At 37.6% G+C, this 21,976-nt stretch overlaps 1 protein-coding gene across 4 annotated transcripts; it reads right to left on the bottom strand.

Annotated features, from left to right (window-relative positions):
• Positions 1–7,465: 7,465 nt before the first annotated feature.
• Positions 7,466–21,758, bottom strand: LOC116246208 (uncharacterized). 4 transcript variants are annotated; one of them, XM_031617951.2, is made up of 15 exons: positions 20,938–21,739; positions 19,617–19,746; positions 19,414–19,454; positions 17,765–17,858; positions 15,350–15,969; positions 13,977–14,108; positions 12,606–12,678; positions 11,560–11,599; positions 10,802–10,874; positions 9,795–9,863; positions 9,614–9,691; positions 9,214–9,386; positions 8,627–8,673; positions 8,131–8,356; positions 7,466–7,989 (listed from the first exon to the last, which is right to left on the bottom strand). In XM_031617951.2, the coding sequence occupies exons 1-15, from the start codon at positions 21,210–21,212 to the stop codon at positions 7,649–7,651; spliced, it is 2,412 nt and encodes an 803-aa protein (XP_031473811.1). In that variant the 5' UTR covers positions 21,213–21,739; the 3' UTR covers positions 7,466–7,648. The 4 variants fall into 4 exon arrangements, with proteins under 4 accessions (XP_031473811.1, XP_031473812.1, XP_031473813.1 ...); XM_031617952.2 differs by lacking the exon at positions 20,938–21,739 and having other exon boundaries at positions 15,350–15,976; positions 19,617–19,718; XM_031617953.1 differs by lacking the exons at positions 19,414–19,454; positions 20,938–21,739 and having other exon boundaries at positions 15,350–15,976; positions 19,617–19,747.
• Between the last annotated feature and the right edge of the window lie 218 nt (positions 21,759–21,976).

A 21,976-nucleotide genomic window follows, 5' to 3' on the forward strand; every position in this document is an offset into this window, starting at 1 on the left:
TGAACACGCGCCTTGAGAAAAATTCACCACAACTTTAGACTGCCATTTTTTAATCTGTTACAATGTGACCCATTCCTGCAATCTTCCCTTTTCTTCCTCTGTTTTCAATGGTGTTCTGCTTCTATAGAGATGTGAACTTTTGTTGCTTTGAGGAATAGAAAACATTATCAGCAGTTTCTTTTTTAAAGATATTACCTTCTGTCACTTTCACCGTCATAGACTCTTCTTTCAGTGTTTTTATGTTTCTCTTTACTTCAGATTGTTATTTGACATTTTTCATGAAAGGTACGGTCTTCTTTTTTTAACCAAATAAAAAAAATGAAAAGAAGAAGTCATTTTTTCTTTTTCGAAACATGGCCCATAGACCCCAAAAAAAAATCAGGAAAGAAATAGCATGCAATCTTTGTTTTTCCTTAAGGAGGATATTTCAACGGCTTAGATTGTCCATGAATCGTATCTTGGATACCGATTACTATGTTAAACATAAGACGCGTGGACTTCTTTCACGAGACGGCCAATAAATAGAGTGAATCTCTAGTAAATATTCGAACAAGGGGACGGAATTGTGACCAGCATACTTAAAACTTCAAACTATATACGTACCTTCCGAAATTGTATTTTTCTTTAAGCTTCAATGAACTTAATTAATGGAAGATGATATTTTCGGGTTCTCTAAGCTTTAAGGAAAGGTTACCTGTACCAAAGTTAAAGCGAACTTGCACTAAATAACATGATTTCAGAAGTTCTTATTTAAATACACTTATTAGGCATCTTTAACTAAAAGCTCTAAGCAAACCCCCCACCCCCTCCACCCAACCAAATTTTTATTTTTATTTTTATTTTTTTTGAAAGAAACAATCTGTGCTGCTTTTGCTTTCTACTTGTGCTTCTTCTAAGTGCTTTATTATTTACAAGTAAAGTTTCTTCCACCCCCTTCTCCTTCATCTTCTGCTTTCTTCACACCTCATGCGTCCCTTCGCCCACACGGCTCTCTCTGATTAATATGTTTGACTCCAACACGTGATTGGATACCAATATAAGATAAGGGATACATATTGGATCGTTTAAGGGATCATGTTTTGTTTTCTGTAAGGGATCCAAGTGCATGCGATTGATATTGCCTACCCGGACGTTATTTGGTTTTCCAATTTGGATATATGACGGTACGCACAAGTTTGTGTCTCCAAGAGTTAGATGTCTTCGACATCCACCTGAAAAGCTTTTAGAAATGTAGCATCTGCATTTCAGAATTTCGTCAACCATTCTGTATATACTCGTTCTAACCATTTATTAAATTATGACGCCTTGACAAAAAAAAAATCCCTCTAATTTTGATGTATTTACAAAAAAAAAACATACTTAATTTGGAACATTATAAGTAAGATTTAACGACGCAAAATCGCACTGCTTACAGTTTTTGACTAATAGCAACGGCCAGCCTTTTGGCAAGAGAATCGGAACTTTCACTATCTCAACTGCTATGCTAGTGGAGAGGATGAGTTATTATTGACTTTTTAAGTAACGCAGGGACTGCTTGATAAAAGTCTTTTCTTGTACTCAGAATGAAAAACTTGAAATTAATCTATCTCTTACGTGTTCTATGGTGGCTTGAATTTCTCCATCGAGAGGAAGCAGTTGCAATATTTCTCCTACGTCGGAATGAATCATCTCGCGGCCGGACTTGTCTTTTCAGTCAAACTACACTTTTCAGTCAAAACTACACAATCCGGTGCTTAACTTCCATGTTAATTTGCTTTTTAAACCGGCTTCCATTTCCACGTTTAGATCATCCTATAATACCCAACCTAACTTACAGGAACAATTTAAGGGTGGGCATCGGCCCGGCCCTGCCCGATAGTCCGAGTCTCGGCTAGGCTCGGCCCATTTAAAATTAAAAAATAATTTTTTAATTATAAAATAAATTTTTAAATATAAAATATATTTATTAATAATAAATATATATTATTAAAACAACAAAAATTTAAAGAAAAATATTTTTTTAATTTAAACGGGCTGGACCGAGCTGACCCGGGCCGGCTTATCGGGCCCGGGCTTGATTTTTCCCAGTCCAAGCCTGGGCCCAATCGCTGGTCCAGCAGGACGCCCAGCCTTTTAAGTTATCTAGCTTTTCAATTAATTTCTAATTTCATATGCCTCTTCCTTTCAATAAATTTATTACTTACCATCGACTTGTTTTAATAAAAAGAGGATAAGTCATTGTCTTCTCATGGGCATCATTTTCATGTTGAAATTATTTGTTCCTTTTTTGCTAACTAGGCAAAACTTCTCTTTTAGCAAAAGTCAGGACGAAAGTATTGTTGGCAAAAAGTTTCCGAAACATGTTGCCAGCGTTGAGGCTGTCGAGTGCTTTTTGCAAACGCTATATGAAGACCAAGCTGTTGCTGGTGTGATCATATAAAATTAAATTAAATTACGATTGGGTTTAAATTCTATAGGCTTCGAACTATTTTATCTTTCTTTGCCGTAGCATGTATCATCCTAACTGAAGTTAAACCACGCTTCGTTTGTGATTTCAGGAACCCAATAAAGTTAAACCACTCTTTGGTACAATGGTTGGAGTAGGGGCTGGTAAGCGGTCAAATTCTGTTTTGATTAAGGATGGGCATCAGACCGGGCTGGCCCGAGCCGGCATGGTAAGGACTGGCCTAAGCCGGCATGGTAAGGGCCGGGAGCCCGACACGATAGTAGGGTCTCGGCTTGGACCGACCCATTTAAAATTAAAAAATAATTTTTTAATTATAAAATAATTTTTTAATATAAAATATATTTATTAATAATAAATATATATTATTAAAATAAAAAAATTAAAAAAATATTTTTTTATTCTTAACGAGCTAAATGGGCCGGGCTGACCCGGGCCGGCCTATCAGGGCCGGGCCAGGTTTTTTCCAAACCCGGCTCGATGCTCACCCTTAGTTTTGATCTAAAAAAAAAAAAGCAATGCAATGGTGCATAGCAAGACACCTACCTCGTGGTACCAAAGCAACCGAGAACCTTAAAAAAGGGCTTCGGTCTTCACTCGGACGATAGGATTAGCCTTTCGCTCATCCAAAGGGAAGTATTAGAAGACTATATATATATATATATATATATATATATATATATATATATATATATTGTAACTCGAGATGGTCTATACTAGATACCACTAAATCTTTGTATTTATTGCACCAAATCTTCCGTGTTCAAGCAATCAAAACTGACTTAGCCAACTGTGGTTGATGGTTGGGGATATTTGCTTTGCTTTACATATTGTCAATACTGCGAAGCGCTTTGGGCTCACGATAAACTTTCGTGCCAAAACTGTTTAAATTTTGGTAGTTTGACAGATTCATTATTGGCGACACAACGGGTTTCGTCGAAACTGAAGCAGCGATCCCACTGTCTGTCGCCACCACTGCTTCGTGTCGGGGCTAGTGATACAGTGAGTTCTCTTGCAAAGATAGCATCGGTGTTAATAGAAATATGTTGCAATGTGTCTTGTAGTGAGTAATACACGAATTATTTAAACAATCCAACTTATGGCTAATTAAAATTTTTAGGGTAAAAATAAAGAAAATCACAAAGTACACTCAAATTAAAAAAAAAATGCTGCATATGCAAAAATATGTTCCAAAAAAGGACAGCGCTTTATCTTCCTGTTATTTAACAAGTCAATCATAAAACCCAAAAGCAGTTTTCATGCTACAGGCAGGGGCCATCGACCTCCTCAGATTCTCAAAAAATGAAAAATTTACATATAAATTTTGAAATTTTAGTTTAATCTATATAAAAATTAAAAAAAAATTATCTTTCGGTTTCTATTAAAATTTTGAAACACCTCACCCTACTAATAATTCCAAGATAACTCTAGCTTTTTACCAAGTAGATCGAGGGCTTCCACCCAACTTGATTATCCTTATAAGATTGAGGGTGGTAGGACACTCTTGAGACTTGTGATCCATTCCTCAGTCGCCCTTACAGGTGTGCATGTGAAACTATCTAATTCTTGGCAGTACACACAACGACTCTTGAGCTTACGTCGCTTAAAACACAAAACACTCTTTATGTCGACCTTAGCCCAATCCATATATATTCCTTAAATCTACACAGCCACCTCATGTATAATTGTGGGGTTGACATTCTACGAGAATGACCAGAGAGCGGAAATTTGGCAGCCAAGGAAGAGGACGAAGCGTGAAATTAAGAGCTAACTAATTAATGGAAATAAAATTAATGTTCCCTTCGTGTTCAATGATTAATTACGGCACGAAACATTTGATTGCCTTTAATTTCCGGAGCATCTTATAGCTTTTACCTAAGACGTCTAATGTACATGTGCCTATATATGTTTAAAAAACATATAAAAAAACTCCTTCTCGGATCATGTTGCTTGCTTCCATATTGGTACAAGTGACCTTTCCTTAAACCTCAGAGAACGCGTGTTTCTAATCAGTGCTTCTGAAGCCTTAAAAGATAATGTCATTTGAGAATGGTATGTAGTTTCAAGTTAAAGTATTCTTTGATCTTGATTTGGTTCTATTGTTTGACTATCGCTAGTGAAAGAAAGCAGGGGTGGAGCCAGAATTTTCCGCAAGGACGGGTCAAATGGAGACTGGGTTTTGTGGATTGGATTTGGGTAGGGCCAAACTGAACTTATATTCAAAACATACATTGAGACAAAAAAATAAATAAATTTACTCATTTTTTAGCGGTCACATGAAGCCATGTTTGTTGGGCAATCAAAGCCGTTGAAAGATCCACCCCAGGCCTGAAGGAGAAACAAACTTCTTGTACCATTGGTTTTCAATCTAATAAATTGAAAAAAAGAAAAAAAAAATCTGCATGTGACATACTCCCAACTTAATATAGCTGAAAATCACGATTAAAATCCGCACTAACCCATTTATAATGGTGGAGAACTGTTGCTGCATGCATGATACTCATCAGTTGGTAGGTAGATTCGTTCGACTAGTCTGGTCAGCTCAACCAGGCCGTGACAGATGGCTAAAATAGAACATTGTTATAAGAAATCTATTGGGGTAGCGTTAAAATAGTGTAGTTTCAATCGGAGGGAACTGAGGTTGCATTAGATTTTTTTAAAAAAAAAACGGGAGCCTAGGATCCGACCTAATTATGCTTGCCCTGATTTATGTCTGAATCAAGCTCGAGTCAAATCGTGTAAGGTATGCTTTGAATTTTTAGAAGCTAAACGAGAAATTAAATGGTCTAATAAAACTAAACCTAGAACTAACACAATTGTCATACTGATAAAATCATTCAGGTTTTTTGTGTTGAAAGATTGTAGAGTAATTATATTTTTTATTGCAGATTTGGAAATGGGATGGCCTAACGTTGGGGTAAATTTTCCCGCCAGACTTTTCTTAAGGCGCTCGCTTTCGTACATTCCGACTTTGTGAGAGATTCCCCTGGTATTGATTTCCAATCTGCTAGTCGGTCTAAAACCTGAAAAAATGAAGTGCCAGCAGTCTGATCACCTTTGCTTGAGTGCAGGATGATCGATCATCACTCTTTAATTAATTTAACTAAACAAACTTGTGATTAGCTTAATTTCCCAAGTTCCCAGACAGATCATTGAGGGCTAATGCCTCCAAACTGAAAAAAAAAAAAACAAGTTGAATTGGTGAAAGGAACACAGTACTTAGACCCATTTCAAAACATCTGATCATTCTCAAGGGACGCGTGGCCTATGCTCGGTTAAAAAACAATTAGTGAGTGTCAAAAGTATAACTGAAGTAATCTTAAGATTTGCGATATTTTCTCTCATAAAAATTATCTTCACTTTGGGGGAAGATTGGTGCACAGCTGCGATCTAAAATCTGCAACGGTTCACGAGAAGCTATTCATCCAGGAAGCCAACACAGTTGACTATCCATCTCTTTACTGTTATATAAATGTTTCAAGACTATTTTCAGAGAGCTACCCAAGTGCCGCTCTTTCTGAATATATGCACAGAGACACCTTCTGTTTTTGTATTTAGCCATGCATCTGCTTTTGCAGGTTCTGATTTAAAGGACCGATCGAGTCCTAAAATCAATCAATCAATCGTTTGAAGGTCCTCTTTTTTTCTGGAGTTTGAATTGGGTGTTCAATGTTTAACCTTCTTTCCTGAAGAAACTGCCTCACGGCTTGATCTTCATGTTATACATAGCATTTAGGATCAAATATAAAAGCTAGAGTTTGGGTAAATGTAATTACTGTAAAGTGAAGGACGCATGCGTCAAAAAACTTCCTTGGTCAACCAAATAAATTTAACACTATCTTTTTCCTCTATTATCTAGTACCTTTATTACAAATTACCCATGAGAAGAGTGCTTCAATTCTACACGCAAATCACTACAAATAGACACACAATCATTGGTACTACAGCCCTACAGATTCTCAAGTCACTGCTTATTTCCTGGAAGGGCTAAGGCGTTTTGGATGAAGATACTCCGTCGCATCACGCTCGCCAGTTTGAGCAGGTCCTGCGGACGTGATGCAGTAATCTCTTACTCAGTATCTATCCGGACTTCAGATTATAATTATCAGCTCCCTTGAGTTATCCTGAAACCCTTTGCAATGGCCAAACTTTAAGATATATAGTTAATAGCCTTTTTCCCTAAGAAGAAGACGGAAGGCGGAGTGTCTTCTTCCTTGAGTTATCCTGAAACCCTTTGCAACCTACTCTCTGTTTATCCGTAGCTCGAGTGCAAGGAAGAAGACACTCCGCCTTCCGTCTTCTTCTTAGCGAAAAAGGACAAAAGGGCAAAAAGAAGGAAAATACTGCGCTTTCTCCTGTTGCCAGGTCGAACAAGTGAAAAGGAAGAACACTGGGATTCTCCCTTCGCAGTATGCAGCCCGTCTTTTACTACTTTGTCCCAATCTAAATATCAAAATTCCTATGTTCTCTTTTTCAATTCTTATTTCATAATACTTGGTATTCATATGGTTAAACTTGAAACACTGAGAAAGCATAAACGCAACAATTGAGAAGGCATAATCTGAAAATCGTGTGTACTACGCATTTTCATACGTAGTGTTTACTATATATTCTTCCATTCATCAAACTCAATTTTTATTCACTTTTATTTTCAAATCTATATTAGTCCATAAGCTCACTAATAAAATCTATCGTCAAGATTAGATTGCCTTTATATACTATGGTAATTGTTAAATCGCACTGGCAACCTCGGGACAAAAATGAGTTCACGTGCAACTTATTTAAATTGAACAGCTCATAAGAGAAGCTCACAAGCTAGAAGTTTACCAGATAACTGGGCTCCCCTCACAGTAAACGCGAATCGAGTTTAAGCTACTTTAACAAACCAATGAAATGATTTTCAACTTACATTGTTCAGCTCGTTCGGTTCGTTTCCTCCACCCTAGCTTCAGGATTCAAAAAACAGGAAAAATAGATGGCAATGAAAAAAAAAATAAAAAAGATCGACATCTAGCCAGAAAGTGTACCAAGTTTTCTCTATCAAATAATTTATTCTTACCATTTATCAAAGTACGCAAACGAGGACACTTATCAACGAAGTAAATGACATTTTTCTAAATGATTGGTTCTCAGATTGTCACCATGGCCTGCTTCTCACAATCTTCTATTGTACATAACTTCCAAGTCATAAGTGGAGAACAAAAACTAACGCTCCAGAATAGGCATAGATATCTCCTGGCAACGAATTATTCCAGCCGCTCCCCCATAGCAAAGCCATTTCTCGCTTCCTCTGTTCGGGTTCCACCTCACTCTGTTCATAGAAACAATCTTTGGTGGGAAAACTTCTGCGGCAATCGGTGATTCCTTCAATCCAGTGACCACCATTTGCAAGTTCTGTCCATCGTCATCATCTACAGTATCCATCTCAGCTGTTCCCTTGCGTTTATTCTGACTGCTTCTCGACACCCTTGACTTTGCATTCTTCTGAGCAACTAAGGGAAGCTCATCTACAGAATCGATTACTGCATCTTCAACCAGGTATCGAGCTGCAGTAAAGAAATTGGATTCAGTGACAGTAAGACGCAAGCACACCAACACCAAAAACAGTGAGAAATAGCACGTAAAAATGCTTCACGGTAACATCTAGAAGTGAATTGTTTGCAAGTCCATAAATACCAGAATTTCACCTGAAGATAATGGATTTGCAGTAATTGCATGAGTTAAGTCCGACAAAGACACGCGAAGGGGTCTGGGAATCTTGCCCGATTCATCCAACACTCTCTTCATTGGAGAAGCGGTGCCCATTTTCGGGATAGACAATGTAAGAGCATCAGTATCTTTAGTCAGCGACCCAGAAAGGTAGTGGGGAGTACGATGCCTTCTTTTATCCTTCTCCACGCCCCTACTCGTCAACTATTTATGAAGAGAAGAATTAGCACAGGCTTTTGGTTTTTTAAACAAAAAATGTGAAACATGGCATCTGTGCACGGGGAAGACGAGACAAAAACAGATACAATGCCAATTTTATCAATTCATCAAGCAAGTATTTTTACTTGCCTCCAACATGAATAAATCTTATTAGCAAAAGACCAGAATGCTGCAGATGTAAGATCAAAAGAAATACCTGATTTCACGTTCATCGATATAACTTTTGCAAAAGACAAGAAACAGGCAGATAAATACCTGAAAATGGAGGACAGAACCATCGGCGCTACAGTAGGCAACCATACCTGACAATAACGTTCAAAAAAATGAGGTCCTAGTCCTACCATCAATAGCGTTCAAAAATTGGAGTGCAACTCTTGCGTAAATTAGAACTTTGATGAGGAGAAAACCAAAATTTGAAAGTAACCCAGTTTAAACACAGCACCGTGAAGAAAAGTGTGGAAGAAGCACATCCCAGAATGACACTTTACTCCTCACTCTGCCTATACCGTTAAGCTCCCCCAACTGAGAGGTCCTACACGAAGGGTGAGGCGAATGGAACTTCTGATCTCAGACACCAAGGATGCACTATACAGAGATAGGAAAACTGAATGTCCAGTGATTATGAAGTGTCTGAGATCCAATATTATGAAACCCTTCATTTGCTAGAAGCATGACTACAATGGGTCTTGGATGTAGAAGTTGGGTTGAAGAGAATTCTAACATCAGGTCAAAGAGTCCCAACAAGCGAAGGCACAAAGCTAAACAGAATGAGAAACAGTTCTGAAATTCAGCAATAAACAAATGAGCAGGATAGGAAACAGAAATTTCGAATCACTAAAAACCTGTTACTTGAGAAACCTGAACACTCCACACTGCATGAGATGAACAATAATATGTCTGCAACCCCTGACATGGTTTTCCGCTGAATGGTCTCCCAGTCACAGGAACATCAGATGCAGCTTTCAACAGACTAAGGATTCGAAGAGTGCCATCATCCATTGAGAATATAACAGAGCTAAAATTAAAAAGAAAAAAGAAAAAAAAAAAAGTGGGCTCAAGAATAAAGTTTGAATAAGTCATAAACTAAGAACTAGAATCCTCCATTACAACTCTAGATAAACATGCGGCAAAAAAAATTGTGTGAAGTTTCCAGTAGGTAATTTTCTATTATCTGCAATTAATGATCTGCATAGAAGCCTAAAAACATAATGAAATATATACAAATAACACATTTATGATCACCTTGGATTATGTACCCAATCCATGCTCAATATGAAACCCCGTGATAGATGAATATCCCACAAAGGCCGAAAAGGATCGCTGCAATTGCAGTTGGAACGTATCATGTAAACATGTTTAGTGAAGAACAAAGAACACTAGACAAGTGGAGAGAACATTGATCCAAGACATGGAACTTGTTTACCGTATGTCCCAAAACCGTATATTTCCACTATGTCCAGCTGTTGCCACTAAATTTTCACAATTTGCATCCCTGCAATTTGTGTTGGAAAAACCTACGGAGTTAATGAAAATATAAAGATTGTACATTTGCCATTCAAGCCACTAAAAGGGAATGGGGTTAGACAAAATTTCACTAATCATGTCTCATGAGTGAGAAGTGATAACAGTATCACTACGAAGCTTTAACAGCTATCACCATCTGGACTATTCATGGAAAGGAATTGGATTGAACCAAGTCTTTAGCAGAAAGACATATATTAACAATATATACATCATGAATAAGAACATAAGAAACTTCTGCAGCAATTCAATGTAAAAGGTCCCCAATGAATCCTAGTGAGGAAAGAGGGATGACGGAGGAGAAATGCATCAGCAGAAACATCCTCCTCTTCCTTGAGTCAGAGGACTTCTTACGCACATGTGCATGCATGCAGACCCAGCTGCACACACATACACACACTCATGGTGCAACACAAGCACACCATACCCACAGCAGGCAGGTGGCACTCGATAGTCTTGTCAGAATTCACAATAGCTTCATGCATGAAAGTTTGTGTGTTTGTTTGTGTGTAACCGATTGCATGACAAATATATGAGCCACCGCAGTTTGAACAATAACAATGTTAACAATTAGAGTGATCCAATATCCAAAAATGGAAACAGTCTTCGCATGTTTGAAGCCTTCAAAGCCATGTGCCTAAGAATGCTTGCCTCCGAGCAAGAAAATCTGTGTTGTTCAGAACAACCATTAGTTTGTACGTTTCATGAGAAAAGCTTATGACTTAGTTTGTACAGTTCATGCAAAAAGCTTATGACTTATTATTTCCACTGTCATAAGAAGTTATAAACTTAAGCAATCAATATATGACACTCAAAAAGTTAAGATGCAGATAGAGAAGTGTCAAAATTGAAATACAATAGACAAATTGGACTTTATACATAAAGATAATTCCATGAAGCACCACATAACTTTCATTCGGTGCCCAAGATATGGCTCTGATAGGAAGTGTGTCTGCTGCGAAACAAAGCAAAGGTCTTGTATCTGTAAAAAGAGACAAAGAACAAATTTACAAATCTTAACACAAGAAAGTTATCACAGAGGAACAAACTAAATGTTTTGAATTGCACCCATCAATGAGATTGTGGTATGACCAACACAAAGCATCTAATACAAGTGAAATTCAGATGGCACATATGTTACCCTGGTGAGGCACGGTCTTAGCTAATTTACTCTATGATAAAAGGCAAAAGCTTGCAAAGCCCTGAAAGGCCACAACCGTACCTAGGTAAGACTAGTTAGTCCTAGTAAGCAGAAGGAAAAGAAAAGAAGAAACAGGAGATGGAAGAGGAGGACAAGTGGATCCTATTTCCATGTTATACAACAACTCAAAAGAAATAGACCCAGTAATTAAGGCATTTCTCTTCTCAAACAAAAGGGAATAGTCAAATGCCTCCTCAAGTAAAAAAACCTGAAATATGCTTCACATAAAACCCGGATTCAAGTCAGTAGAGTTTGTTCAGTACCACAACAAAAACTTTACATGGAACTTGAACAGACGAGGAGGTTGGGGGGGGTTGTGGTATTGTGGGAGGGAATATGCAGTCCCAGCCACAGTCAGCTAAAAGGGCTAATCTGAAAGCACATGCAAGTCATGACAAATATAAGTTATTATTGGAAGTGAACTTATTGCAGCATAACCACAGAAATAAGATTATCACTGCATCACCTTCACAAGACTCTTTCGGCAAGAACTTCCACATAGCAACCTGCACAGAAAGATATTGGAGTGGCTTACGTGTGAACAAAAAGTCCCGATTCCTTAATGTTACTAAATCCTGTATTGACACTTTCAACGTAGCAGAACACTGCAAGAGATACCCACAGGTTAAAGCATACAACACCCTCCTATGATCCTCGATCTTTAGTTTTATAACAACAGACATCTTCACCTGTAGAATTGGACATATGTCTTGTACATGCTTTGCATTTGTTGGTCATTCATTAGTAACGGTGTCTTCCACAAGTTAAGAGGTAGTTTAAGGACATCCGGTGGAAAGGGACTTGTTCCTTTTATTTATTGAAAATTATGCTTGCTTCTATCCTAAGAGAAGTACAGAGTTTTGCATGAAGTTTAGCGACCAAAAGTTGCAGAAAGCAGCAGTTATTATTCTTACCATTATTGCAACCATTACTATTATTAAGTAATTAATTCAGACAAGAAGTTCAAATTTGCAACTAAATATGGCAGCTGGCTTGCAAGAACACATGATCAAAACCAAAAATCACAGTTCTAATCGCATGTAGGTTTACGGCCCCATTTGCCTTTGAAAAAACAACTATGAAAGAGGAATCTAACTTAAACCACAAGCTCCATAGCCGCCGGCACGGACATGTCTGTGCATTGCACTCAATGACATGTCTATACATAGTTTTGTGAGCATAAACATGTGAGCATTCTACTACAACTCTAATGCAGCAAATATGTTGCTGAAATGTGTATTCTCAGTTTCCAAAACATAAATCACAAATTCAACCCATCTTGTTACCATTACATGAATTTTACAAAATCTTTTGATAATTAATACCTTCTAAGATTGGCTTGAAAATTAGCAAAGTAAATGACAGAGAATGCACTGAACAAAGCTAAGATAGACAACCTTGGGCTCGACTAGGCTGAACTTAGCCATAAGGTTGCTAGACAAGAGAAATAATATCAAGCCTTGAAATAAGTATAGAATTCCTAACAAATTTAAAGGACATATGAGGATTTACCGTTCCATCATGACAGCCAACCAGTAGTAAATCATTTGGAACTGCACGCGACCACTCCAATGTAAGAGGAATGCTGATAATAAGAACATTTCAGTTACACAATGTGCACAGAGAGAAGGTGTTGGGGGGTGGCTGGAGGGAGGAGGGGGGGAGAGAGAGAGAGAGAGACATCATATACATTTTCATCATGGAATTTGGTTCATGTTTTCCAGCAGAATGTTCATCAAAACAATCAACTTAACAGAACAATGAAGTGATAGCATTACAGACCATCCACCAACCAACCAGAAATCAAGCAATCTATAAGTTGGCATCAATTTAGTGATATTCCAGCTATATAAGAGCACATATACGGAAAGGTCATCAACATATGATGGGAACTTAAGTCATATATGTTCATACAAATGTTGATCAAACCAAAAAGTCCATGCACAGGCTTGGCTCATTTGCCCAAAAGCCAGCCCAAGCTTTGGCCCGAGGGTCATGTTTAGCCAAAACAAGCCTCAGCTAAACAAGCATAGATGAGCCACATACCAACAAGCTGACTCATGTAACAAAAATTGCCTAGATTTTACTTTTTAAAATATGATTTTTAGTGTTATAAATTTCAGTTTTATATGTCCAAAGGCAACATAATAACATTAGACAAGTTAAATCATATAAAATATTTGTGAACAAACCTAGCCAAAACCAACACCCTGTGTTTGTCCTCAGCTCTTTTCTAAGTAAAAAAAGGTCATGTCAGCCTAGTAGTTAAACCATGAAAACTAAGGGGAAGCTCTAAGACTTGCACAAAATAGAAGATTTTGCATCCTTAGAAGAGTACATATTAGCCACTAATATAATCCACTAGTGTGTAGAGGAAAGCCAGTGAAAGGACGACATAATCAACATAAGTTATATATGAGTGTTTCTGGACTCCCCACGTGCATCGTAAACAATTTAACAACATCCATGCAGAGGAATTTTCTAAAATTATGTTCCAGCTAATTTTGTTACAAGGTTCAACAAGCAATAGGTTAGAATTTCCTAAGAGTTAATGTTGCTCTAGCTTCTATATTTATATTTTCAAGAATGGAATACAACTTCCAGCTCAGTTCTATCTACTACTAAGATTTTCCAATCAACGTACTATACCTATTGGGGCAAAACCTGTCAAACACTTTTTAAAGTTTCAAGTTCCAAATTACACTCCAAATAAATCTTTCATCTGCTGTAAACTCAGCAGAATCAAAGAACAATAACAAATCTAGAAGCATTCTATTCTCAAAACGTGACCAGGTATTGAAATTTTATCTACAGGAAAGAAGTTCAGAATGAAAACTCATTTTTGTCTGTCTAAAGCAACAAAATCTCAACACACTAACAAACCTTTGGCTGTCTCCTCGAAGTAGCTTTGAGCATTTAAACACTGGTTTCAGTTTCATAAAACGTGGATCTGTATCCTTAATATGACCAGATACAAATAGCGCCTTGATGATCCTGGGAGTAGGAATTTCCCACCTTCATACATGTAAAAGGATAGCTAGAAGTCAAATTTTCAAGGTTCATTAAAATACAGTAAAGTACATTATAGAAAAAAGAAGTCATGAAGTTCCACATATGGCCTGTGAACAAAAGGTTCTAGATAAGGACTTTTTGTAAAAATAAAATTATCTCCTCCAAGAGATGGAAAGGAATATGGGGAGTGCTGCTGATGGTCACACACCCATACAGTAAAGTATATTAATACCAAAAGCTTTGAAATTATTGATCAACGGGACTATCATTGTAGCCACAAGTGTCCTGTCCCGGACGCTAAGATGGTACACATATTGCAGATGATCAGCATAAAAATGCACATGATGGAAACTTCAACAATAACTTAAAGCGCGAGGACCTTTTTGGGCAATTAGACAAATAAAAGAGCATAAAGAAATAAGATTGTGCCGGAAAGCAAGTGAATTTCTTGTTGGTCACTGTAACTTTGCCTTTAAGGTTTTTCCCAATTGAAAGTAGTCCCTGCATGGCCGAAAGAAAATGTCATCCTCCATGCTCTTCAGCAATTGCAGCAACTATACTGCAATATGGCAAGGACATGCCAAAAAGCGGCACTAAAACACAAAGCCAAACAATATGGGGAAATATAGTCTAGCTTATTGAACTGGAATACATTTGGGCATTTGCAGGATGACATAATCTGGGATAGTTCCACCCAGTTTATCATGGTTCATATCATCCTATGTGCTGAGAAATTTAGCTGTTATCCTTGGGTTCTGCGACATGAGGTATGTCAACAGGTCCAGATTTGGACAAGAAAGTAGCTCCCCAATTTTGGCCTGATATAAATAAAGAAAGGAATAGATGGTAACCAGTAAGCTGGTTGGGCATGATAAGGATACCCTGATCTCCCTAACGACAGCCTACTTTGTGTTATTTGCTAAATGGTCTTCTCCAGCAAGCCAACTGAAACCATAATGCAACTAGGAGTGTACTCACTCAGCAACAGTTTGTGGACCCAAAATACTAGCTCATCCACGTAACTGACTAGCTATGGTTACACATAACAGGAAATAGATCATATGCATCTAAGCAAAAAATAGTTAACAACCACCTATTGGAAAATTTGTCCAATCGCAGCCTCATTCGTCCAAAGAAAGGTAGATGACGTCAAGGATTCAAGTGCAGAACTTACAAAATGGAACTGTTTAAGCCACATTAACAACATAAAAACAATTAAAGCAGGCAGTGTTCATGTGACATACACTTGTATGGAGCCATCTCCAAGTACCACTGCCAGAAAACCCATGCGGCAGCAGTTTCCTTGCTTAGAGCAAGGCTTCCATTTAACATCCAAAGCAACTCTCCCATCATGAACCAAGGATAGAACAAATTTGGGCAGAGCCAGCTCCTTCAGAGCATCAATTGATGGACTACTATCACCATGCAGAAGTGATTTAGAATCACCAAGATGAACTGATGGAGAAAGTGGATCGGCACAGGAAGACCCTGTCCTTGCTTGATCTTTCAACTTTCTCTTTTTCTTAGCAGGAATCAAGCCTAACTTCTGTGTGGACAAACTTTCTGTCTCATCAGCAATCATATTTACAGCTAAACCACCAACATTTCCTTGAATACCATTTAAATCAGCACCAGCAGCTTTTCCAATAGTGCTAGATATGGATACATTGCCATTTGTATCTTCACGTGCAGACTTCCTCCCATCAGGCCGCCTTTTCAATCTGGCTTCGTGAGAAGATGAAAAGGAATCCTGCTTTGAAATGACACTTAAAAGTAACCATATCTGGACAAAACCTGGGCCAGACAGTGCAGTGCCGATCTTATGAAATGGAGAGTCAGATGGATGGGCAGCAACAGCAAGATACTGAAAGCTAAAATGCAGGAAAATCAGTCACCATGATGCCAATAGGATGGTAACCAAGTTTCCAGACACAGAAATGAAAAAGGATCTCATACAAATACAGATACCTAGCCTATCAGGTAGAAGAAAAGGTGAAAAAAGTTGCAGACAAGAAGATTCATAAAAGGTAAGAAAGCCAATTGAGGGTAAAAAAAGATGTACAACTCCCAAATACAACCATTATGTGAACTGATGGTAAGAAATCTTCTTTCACGTAGTGTCAGCATTTCACTTTAGTTGAGCTATCTGTATATATGAAGTAGCTGTTTGTTGTTTAGCTAGTGCCGAAAGCAACTAAGGCAGGCAGAAGGCAGAACAGTAGGGCAATTAAGTGGCTGGAACAAAAAAATATATGCTTTTTTTAAAATTTTAACCCAGATTCTTTTAATTTTTTAATGATTTGGTTGCACCATTGCAGAGAGAAGAGACTGAGAAGGGAAGGGAGATCAAAAGGTCCACCATAAAATTGTTCTTCTTCTTCTTTCTTTTCCCTCATATGGTTCTTTTCCTCCTCTTTCTTTAACTATCTTCCAGGAGTTGCCTAGACTCAGTCAGGTCCTTTTAGTGACTGGCTACTCCGTGTATTTACTACATTGTGCACTGTGAGAACTTACTATTTTTTTATTATGCATGCACTACTTTTTTAGTAAATGGAGGTGTAAAAGAGTGCTACTTATAAATTGATTGTTTCGCAACAACTGCAGAGCAGATCAACTTTTGAATACAAATATGATAGACAAAATCAACTCGTCCAAGATAAAATTTGTATCACTATACTTTTGATCTCACAAATATCATTCTTGGATTTATATCAGCCAAATTTTTCTGCAGTATTAATCAGAAAGTTTATCTCAGAAAATTTTCACGAATTCAAAAATAAATATATAAAAATATTTTCAAAATATAAAAATTCAGTTTTCTAGTAATTTTCTTACAAAAACCTTGACAAAAACTCAAAATAGTGAAAAATGTTAAAACCAGCCTCAAAAGATATATTAATTGTTTTCTAAAAAATTGCAATAAATGCACTTTGACGTGTATCTCAAAATAAATGCAATATAGTATTTTTTTATTTTAAAAAATACTAAAAATTAGAAAAAAATAAAATAAGTAAGAAACTAATAACACAAACATCAAAAAATAAGTAAACAAGCAACAACTAAAAATTAAAAATGGAAACAAGTAGTTTGGCGTTAAAAAAAAATGAAAAAAAACAATTAAAATGAAAAAATAGGAAAAATGAAAAAAAAAAAAACATGTTTCTTCATGTTTTTCCATTTTGGCATTATTTTCAGAAAAACAGCATTTTAAAGTTTTAAATGGCTGACTTATTTCTCGTGTTTTACACGCGATTTTTGTGGCTAATATATAAACAAATTTTGAAATTTTGGTCATATTTCAAAATGTCACAATTTTCCTGCATCTTTTTGTTTAACCTTTCTATATCTTTCTTAATAAAAAAACAAAGGAAAATGACATTTTGACAATGATTGGAAGATCCCAAAAGAGGAGCACCTCAAAAAGCTCGTGCTGGTTCATGAATCATAATTCTTAGGCCAAGGAGGGAACTAGCAGCTATTAAATGATGTGACTAAACGACAAGACAACTTTGAAATTGACTATTATTAGAAATTTAAGCAACCAATTTCCAAGTACTCACAAGAAAAATGGAAAATCAAAAACTCTTTGAAGAAGCATAAAGGCATACTTGTACGCATTGCTTTACAGCTAGATGAGGAACACGTGATATCAAGATTACCTCACAACTGATGCCAGATTCATGTGCCAGTTGAGTGCCATAACACCAATCCAATGCCCATACTGGCCCACCAACTTGCAAGACAAAGCCATCACTAAGAAAAACAAAAACAGTGATCAACATTCATAAGTTTAATGGCAAAAAGAAACAAAATTGAGCAAATTACAACAAAAAAAGTGAAATAAAATATCATCATCATTTATTGTGCAAACCACGAGGTTTTCTTGATTTTGGCTTTAACCTAATTTTATTAATTTAGGCCAATATGATCCCATGGAGAGGTATTTATGCTTATTTGTAAGCAGATGAAATATAAGATATCTGTAGCATTTCTAATTTGCAACTCTGAGCTAGTGAAATTTGTAATAACATTTCTATTTAGATGAAAAAGGATGTCAAAAGTTGTCAGCCCATAACTGATTATGATTTGACTCAAGTGAAGGTTAGTGACATGGGTACATGGGTTTGGCACACATACCGGTGTCGGTATGCCGATACGGTGAATCGGGTACACCGACACACGTTGGGTATGGTTGTATCGGTTTTGGGTTGGAACCAATCCATACCACATATTTTATTCTTTTTATGTTTTAAACTTCAAAAACTTAAAATTTAACCCTCGACACCCCTTTTTACTGACACTTCCCTTCTCCCTTTCAAGTCTTTAGACGCCTGTCACCGTAAATTGGTGGCCGGCAGTGAGGAGATCGCCAGCCGACAGCGACCAGCAACTGATGGGGAAAGTCTTATCATTGCAGGCAAGGAAAGTAAGATTTCTTTTTCCTATTTTTACATCTGATTCTATTTTTGGGGATTTCCTTGCTATTTCCCCTTTTGTTGTTCAGTAACCGAAATTTCTTCCCTCCATCTCTGTGTTTTTTCTGTTACTACTATTGTTGTTTTTTCATGTAGCATGTTATGGGGTACTCCACCACCATTTTGTTGTTCAATTATTGCCCTGGCATTCAATCTCTGAGTTCTGCTGTCTTCTTTCACTTAATATTTTTTGTTGCTGCTCAAAATCTGTTGTGCTAGAATGGCCTTGGTCATATACATATGGTCGAATGGTCCTAATCCTCTTGTTTAGCTTACAGTTTGTAACTTATATGAATATTGTTCTGTTTAAAGCTTTTCCTCTTTAAACAGCTACCAGATCTGTTTCCATTGACATACCTGGATTGTTTTAAACACACAACCAGGTGACTTAGTTATAACAATCCACACTGTTAAATTGTTAATTTTGTTTTTTTTGTATGAATTTTGTTTTAATATTGATTTTTTTGTGGGATTTTGCATATATATATACACACCCATATTTTTCTAAAATCACTGAACCTGTACCTGCCTCACCGTACACCCATGTGACTTGGATATTCTAGCTTAAACGAACAGCTATTCAAAGCCATATGAGTGAAATAAAATTTTTTTAGATCCCATAGTAGTTGATTCAAGCTCTTTACGAAACATTTTAAATTTTCATAACTCCCCATGTAAAAGAGACCAAAAAAATAATAATAATATGTGCTCAGCCACACTCTAGATTTACAGTAATATTCTAGGAACTGCTGATACATCCCTATTCCCTAAGAATTAGATGAACCCTAGGTAATAGAAATATCATCTCATTTATAGATGAACATTAGCAATACCATGCTTTTGTGGGTTTACTCTTGCTAGGTTCACTCTCTACCTGCACAAGAAGGGGAAGATGTTAATACATGGTCCAAGGAAGAATATTGTAAACTCTTAGATATCCATTCTCCAGGGAGAAAACATGCCAATAACCAAAGCAACAACAGAACTACTGAAGGAATGTTCTGGAATCAGAGAGATGGTTCTGCTACTTCCTTACCTTAAGGATACTTGCAGCAGAGAACTGTGATAGTTCAAATGTATATCTTAGGTCTGATCTTCCTGGGGTTCCAACATCATGCGAAAACCTGATACCCTGTGGCTTGTAATTGCAAAACTGCTTCCATCCTCTACAAACAAATTTTTACACCCGTGACAATAATATGTATAAAATAGCCGGATTGAGTGTAAGAAAAATGAAAAATAAAAATACAGACACACAACCTCTATCAAACCAATAATCAAGCTACATTGTTATATCATTAAGAAGATGAAATCATGAAAAATTTGCCTGAGTGAAGCCCATGAACTCCACTACTTTCCAGGTACCATACAAGGCAACCAGTGGAACCCTTCCTCACCTAAACTCCTGGCTCCCCACTGAAGGTAACACTATCCATGTGGCATGGTTTCCAGAGTCTAGATGTTATGCTTTTTTATTGAGTTTTTCTGTTTATTGTCTTCAAATTGTCTGTTGAGTTTTTAAGGAGGTAGCAGATCTGCGTTGCATATAACAATTCGGCCAACATGAAAATCATTTTTTAAGGTGACATCTTCAAGGTTCGTATATAATCTTTCACTTTCTCCTTCATTCTACTGAAGATCTTTTCATGAGCTACCGATTCTACCATTGTTTTCATAATATTCTAGGGAATTCTTTTTCAACACTCGTAACAATTGAAGTCCTTTTTTCATTTGTATTATTTCATTTGAAGCTAAATTTACAGGTATTTTGTTTCTCGTTTGGAGTAGGAAAAGATTTTTTTTGTTATATAGTCGGTCAGCACGTACTTCCGTCAGATATTTCGCGAGGCCCACCATCAAGGTTTCCCTATTTGTTAATCTGAATCATGCAGTACTGACCCATTAAGCAAAGAAGACCTTAAGCATCCCACGACACTGCGTAACCCTCACAGAAACGCCATTCCAAATCCTTTTTTATGTAAATCATAGGTATCCAGCATTATTCAGTGTACTAGAACCTCAACATCCCAACTACCAAAAAAAGAAGATCGATATCTGAAAGAATTTGTTTTGAGATCGGACATGCCACAATGTTTATATGTCATAACCACTCACTATTAGTTCTTAAAATCCCGTACTCTTAAAGAAAATCTAATAAAAGTAATTAACCTCTTTGATATTAGAAGGTTATTTACGAGTCTATGACTAGAAGCAGGTGCAAAGGGAAAAGCTACATCGTACATACTCAAGAACTATTGAATCAGCAGTTGAACACACTAGAACGAACTTTAACTCCTGAAAAGATCGCAAGAACATATAGCTAAAATCATACAACATAACAGAACTAAATCGCTTACCTTACAAAGGTAACCAAAGACGAGAAGCGCTTGATCTCATCCTCCAGACCGCCTTCCTCATCTTCCCTGCTGTACAGTGAAGAGATCAAATCCAGCGTCCTCAAATGGCCCTCCCCACAGTAATCAAAAAAGGCAATCGAAGGTCCATCCGAAGCCACGGTTGGTTCTCCTAAAAGATCCTCCGCCTTCTTCGTTCCGCGTCTCTTTCCGCGACCACCACCTCCGTCCGCCTTCTTCCTCCCTCTTCCTCTCCCTCGCCCACCATCCTCCCCCATCCCTCCGTCAGAAACGGGACAGCTAAAACAACACCAAGAACTTGAGCAACGAAATCATCTGACCGAGGGTCTTTTGCAATGTCGATCACGTTCGACAGCCGTAACTCCACGGAATCTAAAAATTCCAATAATGAGAAGAAGAACCCCCCAAAACAACAGCGGGGACTTCTTGGGCACTTTCAGTTCCAAGAGGAATCAAAACCCTAGAAAGAACCGCAGACTCGGGGGAAGCACTCGTCCGCAAGATCAAACCAGATAAAAGAAGGGAGAGAATACACGGGGATGGAAGAACCCAAAGCCCAAAACCCTTGGATCGCGTCACACAGATAAAACCATTTTTCGAAACGCACAACAGAACCTCAACAAGGCGCCGCCAACGTGGTTAGAGATGAAACAAAAGGAACCGTCAATATAAACGCATCAAGAAGAGTTGGATGCTCGGCGCGCATCTCTTCAAGCGCTTCTTTGCGAGTCCTCCAACCCAAATCTTATCTAAGAAGAGTTGGCGTCGTCTTTTTCTCTTCACAATTTTAGTGGTGTGCTTATTGGCAGCCTGTCCCTGGCCGCCTGGGCTGCAATTCATTGAGTCAAGATGCCTGGGGCGTTGGCGCTACGGAGCTGCCTTTCACTCAAAGCCTTGGTTCCAGCGGCTAAGAGAGCGACAAGGTGCTTAGTTAGTGGGTAGCTGACTAGTTATGTGCCATAGTGCTCTTGACAATCATCTGTCCTCTTGAAAAGAAAAACGTTTGTGTTTTTAGAATACC

The sequence above is a fragment of the Nymphaea colorata genome, chromosome 1 (genome assembly GCF_008831285.2).
Source record: "Nymphaea colorata isolate Beijing-Zhang1983 chromosome 1, ASM883128v2, whole genome shotgun sequence".
Classification (NCBI taxonomy): domain Eukaryota; kingdom Viridiplantae; phylum Streptophyta; class Magnoliopsida; order Nymphaeales; family Nymphaeaceae; genus Nymphaea; species Nymphaea colorata.

Excerpts from the sequence above, each read along its gene's own strand:
- LOC116246208 (XM_031617951.2), bottom strand. The coding sequence starts at position 21,212 with ATGGGGGAGGATGGTGGGCGAGGGAGAGGAAGAGGGAGGAAGAAGGCG. Across the intron at positions 19,455-19,616 it reads CTGCTGCAAGTATCCTTAAG|GTAGAGAGTGAACCTAGCAA; the intron begins GTAAGGAAGTAG and ends CTTCTTGTGCAG. Across the intron at positions 11,600-12,605 it reads TTGGCTGTCATGATGGAACG|GTTGCTATGTGGAAGTTCTT; the intron begins GTAAATCCTCAT and ends CTTTCTGTGCAG.